The sequence below is a fragment of the Urocampus carinirostris genome, chromosome 17 (assembly GCF_059441175.1).
Source record: "Urocampus carinirostris isolate Australia breed hairy pipefish chromosome 17, RoL_Ucar_1.0, whole genome shotgun sequence".
In the NCBI taxonomy this organism is placed as follows: Eukaryota; Metazoa; Chordata; class Actinopteri; order Syngnathiformes; family Syngnathidae; genus Urocampus; species Urocampus carinirostris.
The window spans coordinates 14,008,523-14,028,614 of NC_142365.1; the positions used below are offsets into that span (position 1 = coordinate 14,008,523).

The 20,092-nt window shown below is 39.1% G+C and overlaps 2 protein-coding genes across 2 annotated transcripts in view; one reads left to right on the plus strand and one right to left on the minus strand.

The window, feature by feature from the left end:
• The first annotated feature begins 270 nt into the window (after nucleotides 1-270).
• Nucleotides 271-2,763, plus strand: sowahaa (sosondowah ankyrin repeat domain family member Aa). The gene has a single exon (XM_088321130.1). The coding sequence runs from the start codon at nucleotides 342-344 to the stop codon at nucleotides 2,667-2,669; it is 2,328 nt and encodes a 775-aa protein (XP_088177256.1). The 5' UTR covers nucleotides 271-341; the 3' UTR covers nucleotides 2,670-2,763.
• A 6,748-nt stretch (nucleotides 2,764-9,511) lies between these two features.
• shroom1 (shroom family member 1) overlaps nucleotides 9,512-20,092 on the minus strand; it is a 33,092-nt gene continuing 22,511 nt past the window's right edge. The window contains exons 6-9 of the mRNA XM_088321446.1: nucleotides 19,322-19,783; nucleotides 17,437-17,512; nucleotides 15,879-16,151; nucleotides 9,512-10,602 (exon numbers count right to left, since the gene is read on the minus strand). Of these exons, the coding sequence (XP_088177572.1) occupies nucleotides 10,348-10,602; nucleotides 15,879-16,151; nucleotides 17,437-17,512; nucleotides 19,322-19,783 (1,066 nt within the window). The 3' untranslated portion in view covers nucleotides 9,512-10,347. The remainder of the gene's footprint in view (nucleotides 10,603-15,878; nucleotides 16,152-17,436; nucleotides 17,513-19,321; nucleotides 19,784-20,092) is intronic.

The following is a 20,092-nucleotide window of genomic DNA, read 5'->3' on the forward strand; positions in this document are numbered from 1 at the left end:
GGGAAGCAATTGGCTGAGGTTGACAGGCATTAATACGTTAAACTATTTTACGAGTTATTTTCCCTTATTAAATATTTTTACTGAGTTTTTCTCATTTTTAAATGAGTCCACAGCAATTAAGGCATTTATTTACTCTCGACTGTTTTTTTCGTGTGATTAAAATCATATCGTGAAAGAAAACCAGTTAAACTACATTTCCTGTTAACACGCAAAACGGTTGCCATTGTGATGACGTCACAAAAAGACGCAGGTAAGCAGCAGAAGGGGGAGGAGTCGTTCAAGGTGCACAGGAAAAAGAAGCTTCGCTTTTTTCTTTCCATTTATTTCCTGAAGAGAAAAAAATGGTGAGCCGAGAGCGTGTCGTTTCTGTTCTTGTGTCGGAGGGTGGCTGCGTGAGCAAAGCGCAACTTTTGGATAACTTCCGGGACGTGTTAGAGTGTCCCGACCGGGACCAAAGGGTTCGGAACAGGGAAGTCTTCAAAAGTGCCGTTAACAGTGTTGCTTACGTCAGACGTGGCGATGACGGACTTCCTTACGTCTTCCTGAAGAAGGCCTACCGTGAACAGGAGCATCCTGGGACTTTGAGCTCTCCAGGTTATGAAGTGGCCAACGACTTGAAGACAGGTGAGGCAGGTCCACCTGAGACTGTTAGATATTCTGGTCAAAAACTTTTAGGGGACACAAAAATACCCATGGGTCAGAAGACAGGTGGACAGGAGCAGGAGCATCGTGGGGCTTTGAGCTTTCCTGGCTCTGAAGCTGCTCAGGACTTGAAGACAGATGACGAAAGTCCACTTGAAATTGCCAGATCTTTTGGCCAAGAACTTCTAGGGTACACAAAAATACCAATGGGTGAGACGATTGGTGGACAGGTGCAGGAGCATCCTGGGATTTTGAGCGGTTCTGGATCTGAAGTGGCTCAGAACTTAAAGACAAGTGGGAGAGGTCCACCTGAGATGGTCAGAGCTTCTGGACAAGAACTTCTAGAGAACACAAACATAACCATGGTTCAGAAGACAAGTGGACTGGAGCAGGATCAAATTGAGGTTGTCATGAGCACTAAACGATTTCTTGGGCAGGAACAGGAACATGAACCTGCAAACAGCGTACCTGTTTCAGAAGTAAAAATCTGTACCAAACAGGAAATGGTGGCTGAGAATGCCTTTGACACTAAAGGGAACTGTAGACATGCAGAACAGGAAGAGGATAAAACTTTCGCTAGGCAGGAACTTTGGATAGAGAATTTGACCAAGACTGATATGGACATGAAGACCCATGCTGAACTGGAACAGGAACGCTTAATTCAGACAAGTGATCTGGAGCATGGTCTACCTGATATGATTGCAAACACAATTAAATGTGCTGGACAGGAACAAGAAGACAAGAAGAAGGAGCTGGACTCGAAGACTTTTGCTGGACAGGAACCTCAGAAAGAGCATGCGACCAAGGCTTGTGAGGACAGGAGGAGCCGTGCTAAACTACAACAGAAATGCTATCTGCAAACAAGTGACCTGGAGGATGGTCTACCTGAATTAACTGCAAACACTCGACTGGAACAGGATCGGCAGCAGAAGGAAAATGAATTAAAGAGCTTGGCTGGACAAGAAGAGAACCTGACTGAGACTGATATGTATGTGAGGGCTGATACTGGACTAGAACAGGAACACAGTCTTCAGAAAAGTGATTCTGATGCCACTGTGAATGCACAGAAAGGAGTTGGACAGGGACAGGAACAGGAACAGCAGAACTTCAATAGTTCCCCTGAAGATTGTGAGATAGGGGAAGCAGGTCCAACTGAGACTGCGAAAGATTTACAGCAGGAACAGGAACGTGAAGAACCTCTCTCTCCATTTGAGCTAGCTTTACAAAGAAGTAAACATGTCGACACGAGAATAAAGCCATCCCTTGATGTTGAGGTGACCTCCAAACCATATGCTTTACCCTTGTGGATGCCCCCCACCAACAGTTTCCCAAAATTTAAACTAGACCAGGACATCACACCTGATGCAGATCCCTTACAAACCCAGATGAAAACCGTGTCTGGCGAATCCAGAACCCCCTCGCAAGTCCCTCTGGAAACGTCTGAGCACCAGTGGTTGGTCATGTGCGCCACTGGCCACTGGAGTCAGGTCTACGGACTTCTCTTACGGGACAATCAGCTAGCCGAGAAGCGGGACTTCATGTCGGGTTTCACCGCCCTCCACTGGGCGGCCAAGAGCGGGAACAGGGACATGTTAGTGAAGATCTTGGACACTGCCGCTGGCGTGGATGTTAACGCCAGGACCTATGGAGGATACACGCCCCTGCACGTGGCCACCCTGCACCGGCAGGATCACGTGGTCGCCTTGCTGGTGGCGGAATACGGCGCGGACGTGACAGTGCGGGACAACGGCGGGAAAAGGGCCTACCACTACCTCCACCGGGACGCCTCGAAGGGCCTGAGGGACATGTTAGGAGAACTGAAGACCCGGCAGGAACCCGAGACCAACACCTTCCCGGAGTCATCCAAGGGTCTGCATTCCATTAGTCGTCTTTTCCAGCCGCATTTGTCGGGCCCTCGGAAGAAGCACAAGCTGAGGCCTTCGTTTTTGTCTTTGGGGGAGGAGCCACAGGAACATGGGCATGACTCCGCCTTCAGGCAACGAATCATTTCAGATGCTTTCGAGTGATTCACTCGGGTTAGCATGAAAAGCGTAGGATGAAAAAAAATCTGGGAAAAATTAATCCAAATTTGTGCTATACTGTTTATTCTTTAATTTATATCTAGTTTATAATTTTGATTTTGGGGCAGCACGGCGGCGCAGTGGTTAGCGCTTGTGCGGCACAGTTCATGTCATGGGAACCTGTCGTGGGTTCAAATCCAGCTCCAGACTTTCTGTGCGGAGTTTGTATGTTCTCCCCGTGCTTGCGTGGGTTTCCTCCGGGCACTCCGGTTTCCTCCCACGTTCCAAAAACATGCATTTCAGGTGAATTGGCCGGTCCAAATTGTCCCTAGGTGTGAATGAGCGAATGAGTTGTCTGTCCCTGTGTGCCCTGCGATTGGCTGGCAACCAGTTCAGGGTGTCCCCTGCCCACTGCCCGAAGATGACTGGGATGGGCTCCAGCCCCCCCCCCCCGCGACCCTAATGAGGATAAGCGGTACGGCTAATGAGATGAGATGAGATAATTTTGATTTTTTGGGGGGTTTCTTTTTTTTCAATTTTTCTTTTTGTGTACTTTACTGTTCAAAAGTTTGGGGTCCCGTCGAAATTTCCACTCCTTAACGAAAGCAAAGTTAAATGCTAAGAAAATGTTTTTCGAACAAAAGTCATTATACCAGCTCAGTAGCCTAGATGGTAGTGTGCCCGCTTTGAGACTGGGAGGTCGCTGGTTCGCGCCTCGGCCGAGACATACCTAATTGGTATAATGGCGGCGCCCTCTGTTGGCTGCGGCTGCATCGGCTCGCTACAACGGGTCAGGTGTATCGACATTTCGTTCTGTGTACATTGTTACAAAGAATGACAATACAAAGGAAATTATTATTATTATTATTATTATTATTTCTAACCTTCTTTGTGTCTCCACTATACTAGTATTTATTTAGCAAATCAGTTGATTAATTTAGAAAAGTGACTTTCTAGTGGGGAGTCACGATGGAGCAGTGCTTAGTGCGTGTGCGGCACAGTTCTGAGGTCATGAGATCAAAACCTTCCTGTGTGGAGTTTGCATGTTCTCCCCGTGCTTGTGTGGGTTTCCTCCGGGCATTCCGGTTTTCCTCCCACAAAACATGCATGTCAGGTTAATTGGCTGGTCCGAATTGCGATTGGCTGGTACCCAGTTCAGGGTGTCCCCTGCCCACTGCCGTAAGATAGCTGGGATGGGCTCCAGCACCCCCGCGACCCTACTGAGGATAAGCGGTGCAGATAATGGGTGGCTGGATGAATGGACTTTCTATGGAAAACACTATTGTGTGAGTGACCCTAAACTTTTGAATGGGTGTGTAAATTGTTTCCAATTTGTTATTTTTATATAGATTTTATTTTTCCTTGTTTTGAGTTTTAAAAACGTTTTTAGCGATAATTTGGTTTAGTATTTTAAGTACCTTTTTATTTTATTTTGTTTTTAGTTTTAACTGTTTCTTTTTTTTCAATTCTTTTGAAGTCTATATACATTTTCTTTTAATGAAATGAAATGATCTGCATTTATATAGCGCTTTTCAAGTCAATGACTTCTCGAAGCGCTTTACAATGTGCTCCACATTTCCCAATAGCGGCCTTGCTGCCATTTAAGGCGCTAACCTGCTTACTGGGGGTATTAGGGGTTCAGTGTCTTACCCAAGGACACTTCGACATGTAATACGGACGAGCCGGGATTCAAACTGGGATCCCTTGATCCCAAGACGAGCGCTCTGCCTCCTGAGCTACTGCCGCCCCCTTTAAGTTTTCTTTTTTCTTTTTTCTTTACATTTATTTTCAGTTATTTATTTTTAATAGATTTTTGTTATTTTATTTTTGAATTTAGAATATATTTTCAAAATATAATTTCTGATTTTTTGTGTATAATTTTGTCTTTGTTATCATTTTGTATTTTTTAATTTATACATGTTTTTTTTTTTTTTTTTAAATGTTTTAATCCTATATTTCCCCCAATGTTCATGTTTTTTTTATAACTTCATATTTCAATTTTTAGTTAGGGATGAGTGCCACTCGGCTCTACTTCCCCAAGACGCACCACAGGAAATGGTACTCCCTAAGACCCTAGTGGGTAAGAGGATATATAAAACAGTACGTTGCTTCTGCGCCATCTTGTGGCATTTTGGTAAAACAACTGTAACCATTTATTGTATCAATATTTCCAAAATGTTGTAATAAAGTGCGATTTGATACTTTGATTCATTACTATATAAAAACTTTTTTTTTTATTTTGCACTTTGATGGAATATTAAAAGTAAATGCCCTGCAATTGGCTGGCAACCAGTTCTGGGTGTCCCCTGCCCACTGCCTGATGATTGCTGGGATGGGCTCCAGCACCCCCGCGACCCTACTGAGGATAAGCGGTGCCGCTAATGAGATGAGATGAGAAAACTTAAAGTGCACGTTATTAAATTGACTGTTAGTACATACAATTTCCAACAGAGGGCGTACACGACCTAAAATCCACATTTTTTACTCCACTAAAACAATTCTTACGTGAAATAAACATTACATTTTCGATTAAAGATTGAAAAGGTGTTTTCTTATGAATAATTTTTTTCCGTTTTATTAGTATCAAAAACTTTTTCTTGCGCAAAAATAAATCATAACGTATTAAAAACATCTAGTGCATTCAAAATACACTATTGACTGTACAAAATATATTTAAAAATATTTGGTTGTGAAAAGTAGGTGTTATGGATAATAATCGTTTTATTTTCGATATTTCTTTAAAGAATATTGCACACAATTGTGTCAGTGCATGAAATTGCCAATAGAGGGCGCAAACGACGCCAAATCCAATTTATTTACTACACAAAAAGGGGGTAAAAAAAACGTGACATTTATCAATTAAAAAGAATGATTTAAAAGTTTTTTTTTTAAAAACACACAAAATAATAAACAAATCGTGATATTTAGTCTCATTCAAAAGAAACTTTATTGACAGTAAAACAAAACGGAATTTACAACTCCAAACAGGCACGAGTGACTCAGCCGAAAACCCCCCAAAGAACCTCGTCTGTGACGTCATTACATTGTATTCGACCTTGAAAGAAAGGTCACGTTGGAAGAAGTGGTTGAATGGGGAAATTAGACGGAATCCATTTTGTGGCTCCAACAAAATAACATAAATATATGATACAAAAATTGTCCAGGGCCTTTCCATTGCAACCACTTCTACGCACAGGATCAACAATCTTTTACGCATTAAACAGACAAGCGAGGAAATTACTACGATTCATGACCAAAAGTCTGGGAGTTCATAGTTGAAGTGTAAAGAAACCTATGGAGACGAATTGACAGCAGATCCTCGAAAGTTGAGCGTTTATCCGAGAGAAACCTCAGAAGTTGAGCAATGTCCAAGAGGAGAACTTCTAAAGTTGAAGCCCTGAAGTTGAAAACTAACAGAGGAACAAGTTGAACATCTCACATAGAACCACCCTAAATGGAACATCATATGGAAATACACCAACAATATTCAAGATTTATTTGAGCAGACGTCCGGAAGTTGAACATTATTGTTCCAATTCGAAGTTTAAAATCACTGTTCAACTTTCACTCCATCCCTAGGTGTGAATGAGCGAATGAGTTGTCTGTCCCTGTGTGTCCTGCGATTGGCTGGCAACCAGTTCAGGGTGTCCCCTGCCCACTGCCCGGAGATGGCTGGGATGGGCTCCAGCCCCCCCGCGACCCTAATGAGGATAAGCGGTACGGCTGATGAGAACTTTCACTCCAAATACGAATAATAATTTGAGTTGAGCTTGGAGAGTTGAACCTCCAAATTTGAACATATATACTGTGTAATGAAACATTCAAAATTCAACTTGAAGCTGAAAATGATTGTTCAGCTTTCAGGCCAAATGAACTAATCCATCAATTGAGGAAATGAAGCTCCTAAATTGAACATGTTGTTGAGTGAATCAATTGAGGTTCAACTTAAAGTTGAAAAATCATTATTCAATTTCAGCGTTTCAACTCCAAAGTCGAACTTGAGGAGTTTATTTGAATAAAACATCTCCAAATTTGAAAAATAGTTCATAAACCAATGTTCAATCTGAGGGTAAACCAACCTGAGGCACATTAGACGTTAAATATTCTAACACAGAACCTCCTGAGTTGAACATTTTATGGAGAGAAACCACAAAGTTTTAATGAGCAGAAGTTTGAAAGTTCAACATTAATTTTCCACTGTTAGGGTCAAAATAATTGTTCAACTTTTGTGGTTCCACTCCAAAATTGAACAAAGAATCTGACTCAAACTTTCAAGGATTAACATTTAGTTGAAACAATCAACGTTCAACTTGAAGTTGAAAAACAGTGTTCAATTCCTGTGGCTCAACTCCAATGTTCAACACGAGTTTGAGTTGATCCTCTAAAATTGAACGTTTATAGATGAAACAATCGCTGTTCAAATTCTGTGGTTCCACTACGATTTTGTACAAGAAATGAGTTGAATTTGAGGTGAACCCCTTAAATGTAAAATTTTGCAAAGTCATACATTTAGACATTCAACTTGAAGTTGATTATCATTGCTCAATTTCTGTGTTTCTAATCCAAAATAAGGAACATAAAGTACAGTGAATCTAATAACAGTTACCGTATTTTCTGCACTATAAGGCGCACCTAAAAGTCTTAATTTTTTTCAAAAGCTGACCATGCGCCTTATAATACAGTGCGCCTTATACATGGATCAATATTAAGTCGCAAAGTCTTGCAACTAAGGCAAGCAGCCGCCGACAAGATTTTCCCCCGAACACGAAGTAGTCCGCGGTGTATGCTGGGATTTATATTCCGGCGTTTCATTGGCTAACCAATGTGTCAATCATCATTTGAATCGATCACTATCGGCTAAAGTTATTCGGAGGTAAAGGGGGCGGATCCCTTTTTATCATTTACAGGCTCGCATAGGCTAAAGGGGCAAAACAAAGCCTGCAATTGGCCGAAAAAGATGAATGTGAATAGCATGTTTGGTTGTCTACGGCATAGAGGAAACATGTTTTACCATTCTGTATTTGTAAATATTTTACTCTCCTGGATTTACTACACTCACGGTATTAAGAAGACCATGGTTACGTGAAGGCTGCAAGAGAACTTAGGTGAGCTACGCGGCTTTATATTTTCCCATTATCTTGTTTTAGAACGATCTTGATGTTTCTTTGATGAGTCTATTTTTAAACTAAATTTAATTCAAAGTGTTTATTGTCATATGCACAGTAAAGTTGCGAGTGAAAAAGAAAATAGAAACTAAGGAATGGTTGGCATTTCTTGAATCCCAAGACTTTAACCTTCCGAATGATATTTGGAACGATGCATTTGAGTGACATCGTACGGACACGGTTTCCGTACATGTCTGAGACACGTATTTGCTTCTTTGCAAGCTTTCGGAATGTTAAAGGGGTAATAAGTTTGACTGAACTATCTGACTGTTTTGTCGACGTTCCCATTGTAGCGCCTTATAATCCGGTGCGCCTTATGTATGGAAGATATAGGACCAAGAACTATTTTTTGGGGGTGCGCCCTATAACCCGGTGCGCCCTATGGTGCGGAAAATACGGTAACTTAAAATTGTAATCCTTTATTAATTTCTGTGATTCGCCTCAAATCTTGAACAAGAATTGAGTTGAATTTGAGTTGAACACCTGAAACTGAAAATTAGGTAGAGTGAACCATTGTTCAATTCCTGTGGTTGAACTTCAAAGTTGAACAGTCATGAGTCAAACTGCAGTAAGTGATTAAACCATCTCGGAATTCGGTAATTTCTAAGAGTTGATGAACCGATGTTTCACTTTTGAGTGAAATCGAAGAAATTGAACAATAAGTCAATCGTTTTTCAATTGTTGAACAACCGTGAACGTATTTAATTTTCTTTAATGAGGGTTTTTTGTTTTTAGAATAGAAACATTCATGCTCAACTATTTCCGATTTGAACTCCAGGAATTGATTAATTGATCATCTAAAGCAAGGGTCTCAAACATTCTTCCTGTTGGTCGCAATTGGTCCATTGGATGATGGTTTAAGGCCCCTGCCTTGCTATGAAAGTTTATAATGTAAGTGGAGCGAACACATAAATTCTGAATTCATTTATGACCGAATTTTTTAAATATCAATTATTCCTTTAGGTGTTTTTTGTGTTGATCATTTTTTTTAGAGATATTAGAGTGTGATGAGTGGAATGTTTTTTTTTCTTTTTTCTTTGGAAAAGACGATTGGACCCTGATCTTAGCTCCAGCAGAAACCATATAAGTTGAATTTGAGACCCCTGAAGCAGGGACTGGTATGATTCGTTTGTAAAAGTTTGCAAGTTCACCATTTATTTTCCATTCCCCCACTTAAATAATCGCCAATTCTAAACACTTTAAATGAAATTATCCAAATGGGATACACACACACACACACACACACACGCACACACAGTACACAGTAGTCCCCCAGGATACGGCGACCCGCCTTACGCCATGTTCACTTTAGAGTGTGGAATAATATGTTTATAGCCCCTCTTTACAGTATTTTCCTCACTAAATGACATTCACAATTAATTATTTTGAGTTCCCATATACTTATAAAATTAAATTACAGTGTTTGTGCTTATGACAAGTTATGTCTCTAAGATTCTTGTCTGTGATTGGTCGATGTCTTGAAAAATGCTGCTCTGCTATTAGCCTAACTCCCTCCCACAATGCCTTAGTCTTTACTAAGTTCCAGAATGTGTGAGTGTTTCGTTAAGACTTAGCAAGTTGGCAATACAATACTGTACAGTATTAATTAGCCGCGGGTTCAAGGTTTGCAGTGATGCTAAAGGGAGAAGCAAAAACAAACACCACGGAAATCAGGACTCAATATATACTTTGTTGTTATTTTAGTGTTTTTATCTGGGGTACTGGGGTTTTTGCTTATTAGCATCGTTCTCTACACCATGCTATACAGATATTTCACTTTAGAATTGATTCATGACATATCCCGAAGGTCTACTGTAAATAATTCCATCACAATTTCATTTGACTTCAACAAAAACTACAAGATAAGGTTCAACTTTAGGGTTTCCACTTTGAATTGTCGTTTCTTTTTTGCTACAATTGCATTTCAACTTACCTCGAAAGCTCCCTTTAAAAAAAGTAACGCTTCTGAATGTTTGATTTAAAAAACTGACAAGAAATGTGCATTCAGCTAGAAAGTGCTTTTTTTCAAAGTTACTGTTCACATTTTGGTTTTCGAGTTCTTTGATCCACACGTGATTTTCCTATGTGATTTTGGATAGGCTGTGTGAGTCAGGGGGCGGGGCCAAGTGGATGAAAGGCGGGGATTCGTATGGAGTCAAAAGAGAAACGTGTAATGTCATTTTTTGCTGGCTCTCCGTGTGAAAAGCTCTTGGCCTCCCACTGGAGACCAAGATGTCATTTCATTTTATTTGCTGGTTCCCTGTGTGAAAGGCTCTTTGGCTCCCCCAGTAGACGGAACAAGGAACTGCAGCTCAATTCAAGTTTTAGCTGACTCTCCGTGAGAAAGGCTCTTCGGCTCCCCCTGTAGACCGAGATGTCATTTCATTTTAGATGCTGGCTGTCCGTGTGAAAGGCTCTTGGGCTCCCTCTATTGACTGAGTGAAGAACTACAGCCTGATTCAAGTTATGTGATGAAAAAAAGGCACAAAAAATGGGTCGGGAAAACAAATCGTCCACACTTAAAGACGAAGACTTTTGTCCAAGGCCTCCAGCTGCTCCTCACAAAGCCTGGTCTTCTCCTCCAAGTCCTTTCTGCGAATGAGAAGCGAGGCCTTGGTCTGGACGAAGCGCCGGTAGTCCTGCACCTCCTCTTGCCTCAGCTGGCGGGACAAAAATGTGGACACCAAGTTCTCTCGGCGGTCTAGGTTGTCCTTCAGGTCTTTGGCGTCCTCGCGCTGTTTGCACAGGAGACGGTGACGGCTGTCCAGCGATTGCTGAAACGTAAAAACAAAGCGTAAGATGTTAGCATCTGATGCTATGTGCTAATTGAAGGCTTTTACCTCCTTTATTTCGAACACGGATTTTTGTGAACTTTTCTATTGTTTACTGTTTAATTTACAGTAGATGGGAGACACAAATATAATGGAACTCAATTTAAATTCAGTGACAATATATATATATATATATGTACAGTATATATATATATATATACATACAATTCTTCAAATATGCACAATAAATCAATTGCATTAATATAATAAAAATGAAGACAAAATAATGTAGTGTAAAGTTATTTATTCAAATAAATTGTGTGAAACATTTGTTTACATACTGTATATTTCAATATTCCCTCAAGTGAGAACAAAAGACCGAGTGAGCTGGATAAAGAGCAGTTTACAATAACGGATAGCCATAAACTGGAGCTAACTGGCTAAAATGAGTGGCTAGAGCAGGAAACAGTGGGGGGAAAATGGAAGATGCAGGAATCAGCAGCTGAGAAGAGCAAATAGCTGGAGTTGGTCAGAGCTGAAGTGAGTAGCGTAAGCAGAGAGCTGGAGAAGCTACTAAAATAATTGCCAGAGAAAGCTTTATTTACCGCGAGCCGCTAAAAATAAAAATAGCTGCCAGCGGCGAGGAATATTATGCAGCCAAGAGGTTAATATAAGTGGCTAGAGAAAGAATCAGTGGGAAAAGATATGGAAGAGCCCTGACTTACAGGACTTTGCGCTGTTCGGTTGCATCAACATATGTGGGAGGCGAATGACACTGAAGAACGAAGGAGGAGCAGCTAACGGTAACAACAGGGGCTAGCCATAGCCTGCAGCAAAGTAGGTAACATGAGTGGCCAGAGAAGAAAAAAGTGGAAAAAAGTCATACATTGCGGAATCAGGGGACTCCACAACATTTGCTTACAAGCAGCTGTGGGAGGCGAGTGACACTGAATGACCAAGCAGGAGTTGCTTACAACAACAATAGCATTAGCAGCAAACCGCAGCCAAGTGACTAACATGAGTTGCTAGAGAACAAAACTGTGGAAAAAAAAGATGAATATGCCTGCATCGCAGGTTTGCTTGCATCAGCAGCTGTGGAAGACGAGTGTCACTAAAGGACAAAGCAGGAACGGCTAACAATAACAATAGTAGTTAGCGGAAAACCATAACCTGAAGCCAAGTGGCTAACGTGAGTGGCTAGGGAGGGAAACAGTGAAAAATTGTGAAAGATGCTTTAAATCATTACATTCAGGCCTCAGCTGTGTGCAGTAAATGGCCGTTAAATGCTGAAGCACCACCGGGACAAGCTAGCTTGGAAAAATCCTTACTCGGGCTTCCATAGTAGTACGACATGACAGCTTCTTCAAGCTGTGTAAAATATTCACAGATTTCTAAACTGAACTAATGTTTGTGAGCTAGTACCTGCGTTTATTGCTTATTATTTGACGAAACAATGTTTTTTTTTCAATAAACTAAGTATTTTTACACCACGAATGGTCTCTGGATAATACAGACAGGGCCTTTTGAATTGTTTTTTTTTTAAATAGAGTTTTCCTCTTTTGTACTGTATATGCACTCCTGCAGGTTTCGTGGACACACACATTAAAAAAACAAACAAAAAGAAAATCATTATCTAGCAGGGAGCGAAAGTGAGCGCCTGCCTTGTTTCAACAGAGGCGGGCGGGGCTGCAAATGTCATCGAAACCGCCGAGTTTCGCTGAGCAAATGCAAACAGCACTGGCGGCGGTAACTGCGAGGGAGATGGGTGATAACGGGGAGGGAGAATGGTGGCAAGGAAGAAGAGAGTGAATGCCAAGGGAGAATGGTAATCATCTGGCACCCCGACTGATGTCATCCAATCAATAAAATCGTCCAAGCCGCGGTAACGATAAACAAAAATGAGCCCTGGATTTTCACCACAAAAAGATAGTCTTGTGATATTTTTTCCATATATAAGGTGCACCAGACTTTTTGGAATTACAGCTACAGTAAAGGTACATAGGATGCAACAGGAATCGAAGTCAGATCATGGCGTAGAGTGCACTGAATCTTATCCACCAGTCCACTACAGACAACACATGAAAAGGCATCAGGTCTTATCATCCCACTATTTTAGTTATGGTACCCAAATTGTTGATGTGATTATTGGGCCAAGCCATGAGAATATTGTGAGACATTAAAGCAGTCTTAGTACGGCATACGAGATTCAGAACTGAATTAATATAAGGGCATTGTGAGAGATAATTTGATTGTTCTAACCAGAATGAAGAAAACGGAGTTGTGGGAAGTAATTTGGTCGTCCTGGAATAAATGAATAAAAGCATATATTCAAAACGTTTGTCACTTACAATTCTTAGTTTGAGCTGTGAAAAAGGGAAACAAAATGTTATACCAATTTTTAATCTCATTTCTTTAACATATCTGGTGCCGTGACTTAAAATAGTGTGATAATGAGGTAACACCAAATGTCTTTTCAGATTCAGTAGGGCTCGCCTCAGGAGAAGCCTGATCCCCACTGCCATCACCCTTCTAAACAACAAGCGCCGCTGATCCATCCAATCAGTCATCCCTCATTGTCTCAGTCAAATGTTTGTCATTCTGCTGTTTTTGTAATGTACCTGAATACAACATCTATTCCAGCTTGGCCAAACAACAATAAAACAAGAATTGGACAAGCAAATAATGAAGACTAAATAAAAACAAAGTAGAGTTGAAAAGGGGACGGTATGTGAAGCAGATGATTATAAATAGGCAAGTCCGATGAGTGGGTTTAGTTCGAATTTCAAGGTGGACAGGATGACGGAATTACGAGGTCAGGCTGTAATGAGTTCCAGAGGTGGGGGGGGCGGAGCGGCTGAAAGCTTTGGTCCCCATGTAAATGAGACCGGCAGCAGGTACAGTAAAATGGGGGGAGGTTGATGATCTGAGGGTGTGAGATGGCGTAGGCAATGTGAAATAGGTCTGAGGTTGGGAGGGTTAATTATGCAATAATTATGAGTAATGAGAGTTAATCATGCAGATAATAACTATAATATATTATCATGTATACATATATATTATATAATATTCATATTTTAAAAAGATGAATATACTAATAAAAAGAGCTAACAATATAACATTTTAAACCATTTACTGTAACTCCAAGCAGCTCTTCATTCGAAATCATTTCCTTCTTTGACACAATTGTTGTTGTCGTCACCGTTTTCCACTTTTCCTTCCCCTTATCACCGACTTTCTTGGGACCCATTATAATAAGAAAAGGAAATAAAACAAACAAAATCGCAATAAAATGAGACATGGTCCCACTCAAATGCCCCGATAGACTGAACATTTAGGAGGGATTAAACAGGTTAATATTGCCATCTTCTGTTGAGGAGTGTCATTTCTTCTTCTTAACATTATTTTGCCAAGGCGCATGGCCCACTAAAAATGGGTCCAAGACCTACTTGTTCTACGGGACAAGATGGCGCTTCCCCTCCGTAACTTCGATTTCAATGTTATCCAATTGTGAACAACCATCCATTTGCCCAGCGGGCCTAGTTTTTAGGATGTGGTGCTTTTCCCATTGAATCCCAGTTTGATCCTCATTGCCACAGTTAGTACGCAACTGTGGTCAGCGATAAATTGATCAAAAACTGCACAAATATGGTAAGGCGTTTGGGATTTTGTCCGCATATACAATTTGGGTGCGTCTTGTAGTTCGGAAAATACGGTACTTTTGGGGTGAATTTCTCGCAGTGAGAAAGCTAAGCTGCCCTTTGCCCGGCGGCCATGTTTGCTGTTCCAAAGTCAACAGGACAGAACGAGAGGCCGGCGGGGAAAAGTTTCGTTTGAGTTCTCTTCACTTGCAGAAAGAAAAAAAGAGAAGGAGGCATGTTTCCCACATAATATTATAGGGAAGATCTAAAGAGTGAAGCTTCGAGTGTGTTTTCCCTGTCAATAAGCACATGTCGTGAGACAAGTTTTTGCTGACATGGGACTCGGAAATATTTTCATATAGAAAGTTATGTAGTAAATCATTTGGGGGATATTTTAAGCAGAAAATACATTCATTTAATTAATTTGTATTTCTAAATACAGCAAACATTAAGAAGAAAAATTAACAATACAAAGGTTCAATAATAAATGTATAATAAATTATTGTTTATTATACAATGTATCTTGAAAAATTGATGCAATTAATCAATCTGAATTTTTTTATCAAATATTTTGTTTCTAGATTCATTTAATGCATGTTTTATTTTTAAATATTTATATTTAGTACTGCAAACGTATTTGCATGGAACCTCAAGGAAGGTAAATACAAATGAACAAAACATTATAATATATTTTTATATAATCTTATATAATTTTGTATAACATTTATTTAAAAAAAGTTTTAAAAACAATATGAATGACTTTTTTTTATCAAGTATTGCTGCAAAAATGAGTTGACAATAAATATATATTGTGAAATACTGTATATCTGTAGATATTGCATTTAAAAAAATATTTTTATAGAAATGAACAATCTGAATAAATAATGCAAAAAGGTTTAAAAAAACACAACGACGTTAAAATATTTTGAAAATTAAATTCCATAACTTTTTTTTTTAAAATATATCTTAGTAAAAGCAATCTTTTTTTTCTGAAAAATACTTTTAAATATTTTTCTCAGAATTTAGTAACTGAATAATACTGCAAATTTAAAAAGAATAGCAAAGAAGCAAAGAAATTAAAATACATTAACAGTTAATAAATACAATAAATATAAAAAGCATACAGGAATAAATTGTATTTTTTCATACATTTCTTATCATCAAACAACTTGAATCAATAAACATTATAAATCATTTACAATATACAAGGAACATTATTTAAACTATATATGTATTCTAGAATATATTTGATAAGAAATCTATTTTAAAAATACCTATAAAAACACTAAAAGTTTTACAAATAAGGAAATTACAAATGAAATAATAAGTAGGTGTCAACAGATTTCAGATGTGATATAACATTTCAAATATTTCTGTTGTTTTCTTTTTTTTTTTTTTTTTTTGAGAAAAAAAATTCAAAGACTATTACGTAAATTGTGTCCAAATTATTATGGTTATTATCATTATTCGGGATATGCCACAGTTTCGTTTTATTTTAGTAGGATTTTTTTCCCATTTATTTGTGATTAATTGAATCGATTGGTCGCAAATCCAAGATTTGTGTGAAGTGCTTGTTTTTTTTTTAAATAAAAATCCAAGCAACTCTTATGCCATTAAATTAATTATCCTCCTGTGCCTCACCTTTTCCTCAGCGTCCGTGTCCTGGTCCACAGTGCTGAGAGCGTTCTGGACTCTGGCCAGGCGGGCCGAGAGGCAGAGGAGCAGGTTGACCACCCTCTCCAAGTCCCCGATGAACAGCTTGTAGCGCTCCAGTTCTAAGGGAAGGCAGTTTTGGCGGACCAAGGCCTCCAGTGCATCGCCGTGATTCGAGTTCTGCAGAATCTCAGATTCCAAGACCACTCGTTTTTCCTCCAGCGAGCTCAGGCGCTCCGAGATGTAGCTCACCAGCAAGTTCTGAGGTTGAAGAATGAGCATTAAGCTAATGTTTTAATTAAAAAAAAGAAAATACTATATAATACGAATAAAAGAAATAAATATAATTATTTATAAAATAATGATTTATTATATAATTATTTATAATAATTAATAATAGTAATATTCTTTACCCAAAAAATAAAATAGCATTATAATAATAATAATACAATAACAAAAATATAATAGTAACGAAGGTACCTCTTTTTAAAACGAAAAATAATTTAGAATCAGCAAAATTATCTGCCGACGGAACAAAAAACTACTTTGAAAGTATTTTTGCTGTATTTCATATCAAATACTATTTTTACATTAATTTCATGATTTATTTTCATTTATTTTCTTATTCATCTATTTTATTTCATTTTATTTTTCAAATTGAAAAACATTTTTTAAATAAAACATTGAAACAACAATGAAAATTGAAAAAGAAAATATAAGGAAAAAAAAACAATATCTGTTAACAGAATGAAAAATTGATTATAGTATTTTTTCAATTTAATATAATAGTATTTTTAATTATTTCATGATTTAATATTTTTATATTGATTTCCTATTTATATTTTTGGGGATTAGATTTTCTCCTCTGTGTAGCTGCTTATTTCAAGTTAAATATTCATAAAAAAATATTCTGCAGCTGCAAGCACAGCACAAAAAATATTTTTATTACTTCATTTATTTGAGTTTTCTTATGTTTTCTATGTTTTTCTTATTTATTTTTTATTTTCTTATTGGGGGGGGGCAGTGTAGAGGTACACATTGCAAAACATCCAGTTAAATATTGAATCAAATAAAGTAAACTTACGTGGAGCTGCAAAAACAAAAGCAAATATTTTTCTTTGTATTTATTGATTTTTCCTATTTTTCTTTTAAGATTTGTTTTTTCCAAAAACAAAAAAAGGAGATTTTTGGGGGAATCGTGGAGCTGCATGTCCATTTAAATATTTACCCAAAACACACACAGTAAAAAAATCGAGTTAAAAATTAACTAGAAAAACTCTAAATTAATAAAAGGTTATTTTAAAAAATAAAGTCAACTGGAATTATACTTAAAACATTATTGTCTTTTACGTTGTATTTATTTTTCATACATTTTTGTATCTATTAATGTTTGGATAAAGAGTTAAACCTGAAACAAGAGAAAAAACTTTACATGCTATATATAAAATAAAATCTTATATTTGATATCATTTTAAATGACAAAAGGTGTATCATATACTGTACATATTTGATTGTGTGTTTGTGGATTTTTAAACTCGATAATCACCTTTTTTTGCGTGAGGTCGAGGTCCTCACTCGCATCTCCCAGTCCGCTGGGTGACTGGACCGCCTCGGACTCGCAACTGCAAAAGAATTGAGAAATCAGGGCTGACTTCTGCACAGTTCACTCTTTCTTGCCTTTGCAGAAACCCGAGCACGTGTAAGCAAATACGCAGGTGTGGCGGAACAGGTGATGCAACGTATGGTAAACTGGCAGCTTCTTTGGGAACAACTGACGGCTATCGGGTTTCACAGAGAAACTGGATATAGTACTGGAAATTCTCATTAGAAGGTTTGAGTGCTCAGGTACCAGAATTGTTTACAAAATTCCGATCATTTTAGCTGTTAATCCGTCGCATAACAATCTGTATTAAGAAGGAACCATATAGCACAATTCAGGAATACTTGTAATCCCTTGTTTATCCAGAAACAAGTACCTCCCGCGACATGTGAAAATAAGCAAAATACATTCATACAGTATTGATAGTAAATGATCTTATATAGTGCTTTTCAAGTCATGGAAGACCTTCTAAAGTGTTTTACAATTTACACACTTACCCATTCACACAAACTGGCACACAGTTAGCAGCTTCAGCCATGCAAAGCACCTACCTGCTTAATGGGGGCATTAAGGTTCAGTGTCTCACCCAAGGACACATCGACATTTAACTCTGAAGAGCCAGTAATCAAACCTGCAACCTCTCGGTCACAAGAGGAGTGCTATAACACCTGAGCTACTTCGTTGAATCCGATGAGTGACATGAACAAAATCATCCTTTAAATCAGGGGTCAACAACCTTTTTGAAGTTGAGAGCTGCTTTTTGTTAGCAATTAGCACCAAGGGCTACCTGATTGAAATTCATTTAAAAAATAACTTCTCATGTTACTATGTTCAACTCGGCTCGGTCAACTACAAAACACCATGTCAGTTAAAAATCAAATTTCTTAAAAAAAAAAAAAATCGCAATGACCCATCAATAGTGAGAAATTTTCAGCTACTCAGGTGTTTAAGGGGGGCAACCTGGTGCCTACAGGCACCATATTAGAGGACCTTGCTTTAAAGGGACACTTCCTAATAATTGCTTACTCGATGTCGCTGTATTGTGTAGTGCAACCGGAAACGAGTGGTACAAAGCACAAGGAAGGATACAAACTACAGAGACTCAAGGTTACAAAACAGATGCGATTTTTCCCAATTTTTTCCCCAGCTTTCACAAGGTTTTTGTTTTTTCTGGGTACCTGCAGCAGCAAGATGGCAAACGATGATGACAGGTAAGCCTCAGGTTATGTCAAAAAAATAAACGTTTCTCGATCCACAAGTCTTTTAAAAAATGCACATTTATAAGATGGTTACTGTCATGATTACCTAAGTGGAGCCACCTGGGGTAATCATCTGACGCGCTGGAATGCGCTTCCTGATTGGTTTATGTTCCCTTTTTAAGCACGCTACGCCGAGACCTCTTGGTCTGAGGATTACTTTTGTACCCCGTTTGACTCTCCTGATTTACCTGTGTCTTCTTGACTTGTTTACCTGATTCTGCCTGCCTCCGATCCGACCTGCTTCCGTCCCACGCTACGATCTTCTCTCCAGTCCCGGTAAACTCGACCTGCTTCCGTCCCACGCTACGATTGGCTACGTGTTCCGAAGTTGTCTTCACGGCGTTGCTGCTGACGTTCGACGGTCATCGCGTCTCCCGCTAACCCTTTACACTTCCCCAAATAAAAGAATTGTACGAACGCTCTGGGGTCTCCTGCTCTGTTCTGGTAATCCTGACAGTTACTGTGTTTTTGCTTATTATTTAAATCAATACTTTTTTACCGATAGGAGGCGCTAAATAATACATGATGTCTTAATAAGGTGACAAAAAATGTTCTCGTTGCAGGCTCCTTACCTTTGCTCAGCTCCCTTGTGCTCCTGTTTCTTTTTATAGTGCTCCTCCATTAGCAAAGTGTCCTCTGACAAAAGCTGTTCCATCAACATCAATGCAGTCTTACGATCGCCAAGCGGAAAAAGTGCGGGTGCGAGGGACCTGTCCTCCTTAACGATGGCCTCCACCAGCTCCTCCCAAGACAGTCTTTTGGCCGGACTTGCTGCCACATTCTCTTCCGGCTCCTTAGATTCTGTATTGCAGTTTCCTTCCTCCAAGATTTGTTGATCAGAAATGACTGGCGTTTGGCTGGGAAAGGCTGGCTCTTCGAAAACAGAGTCCGGAGTTTGCACGTCCGGGTTCGAAGAAAGAATCCATAAGGACGGGTCTGTGGTCACACCGCAGCTCAGGGAAACTTCCTGGCTAGGAGACGAGATTTCTTTGTCCGGTTCGAGCGTGGACGATTCTGAAGAACTGCAGACTGTCCTGGAAGGGAGGGATAGGAAACAAAGAACTGAAACAGATAATAGTAGATACCCGGGACACAGCGACCCTGTCTTACGACGTTTTCACTTTACAGAGTGGAATAAGATTTAATTTGGCCCCTCTTTACAGCATTTTTCCCAATATTTTACAGCAGTGTTTCCCACACCATACGAAGACTCTGGCAGCCCGCCAGGGTTTAATTGGTCCCGCCAGAGTCTCGTAAAACAGTTTTTTTAAAATATATTAATATTTTTTTTGAAATATAAATGCCAAGTTAATCAAAATAACTTTTAGATTTATCATTTTATA

What these genes read in the sequence shown, in the direction of transcription:
- sowahaa (XM_088321130.1), top strand. Translation starts at nt 342, where the DNA reads ATGGTGAGCCGAGAGCGTGTCGTTTCTGTTCTTGTGTCGGAGGGTGGC.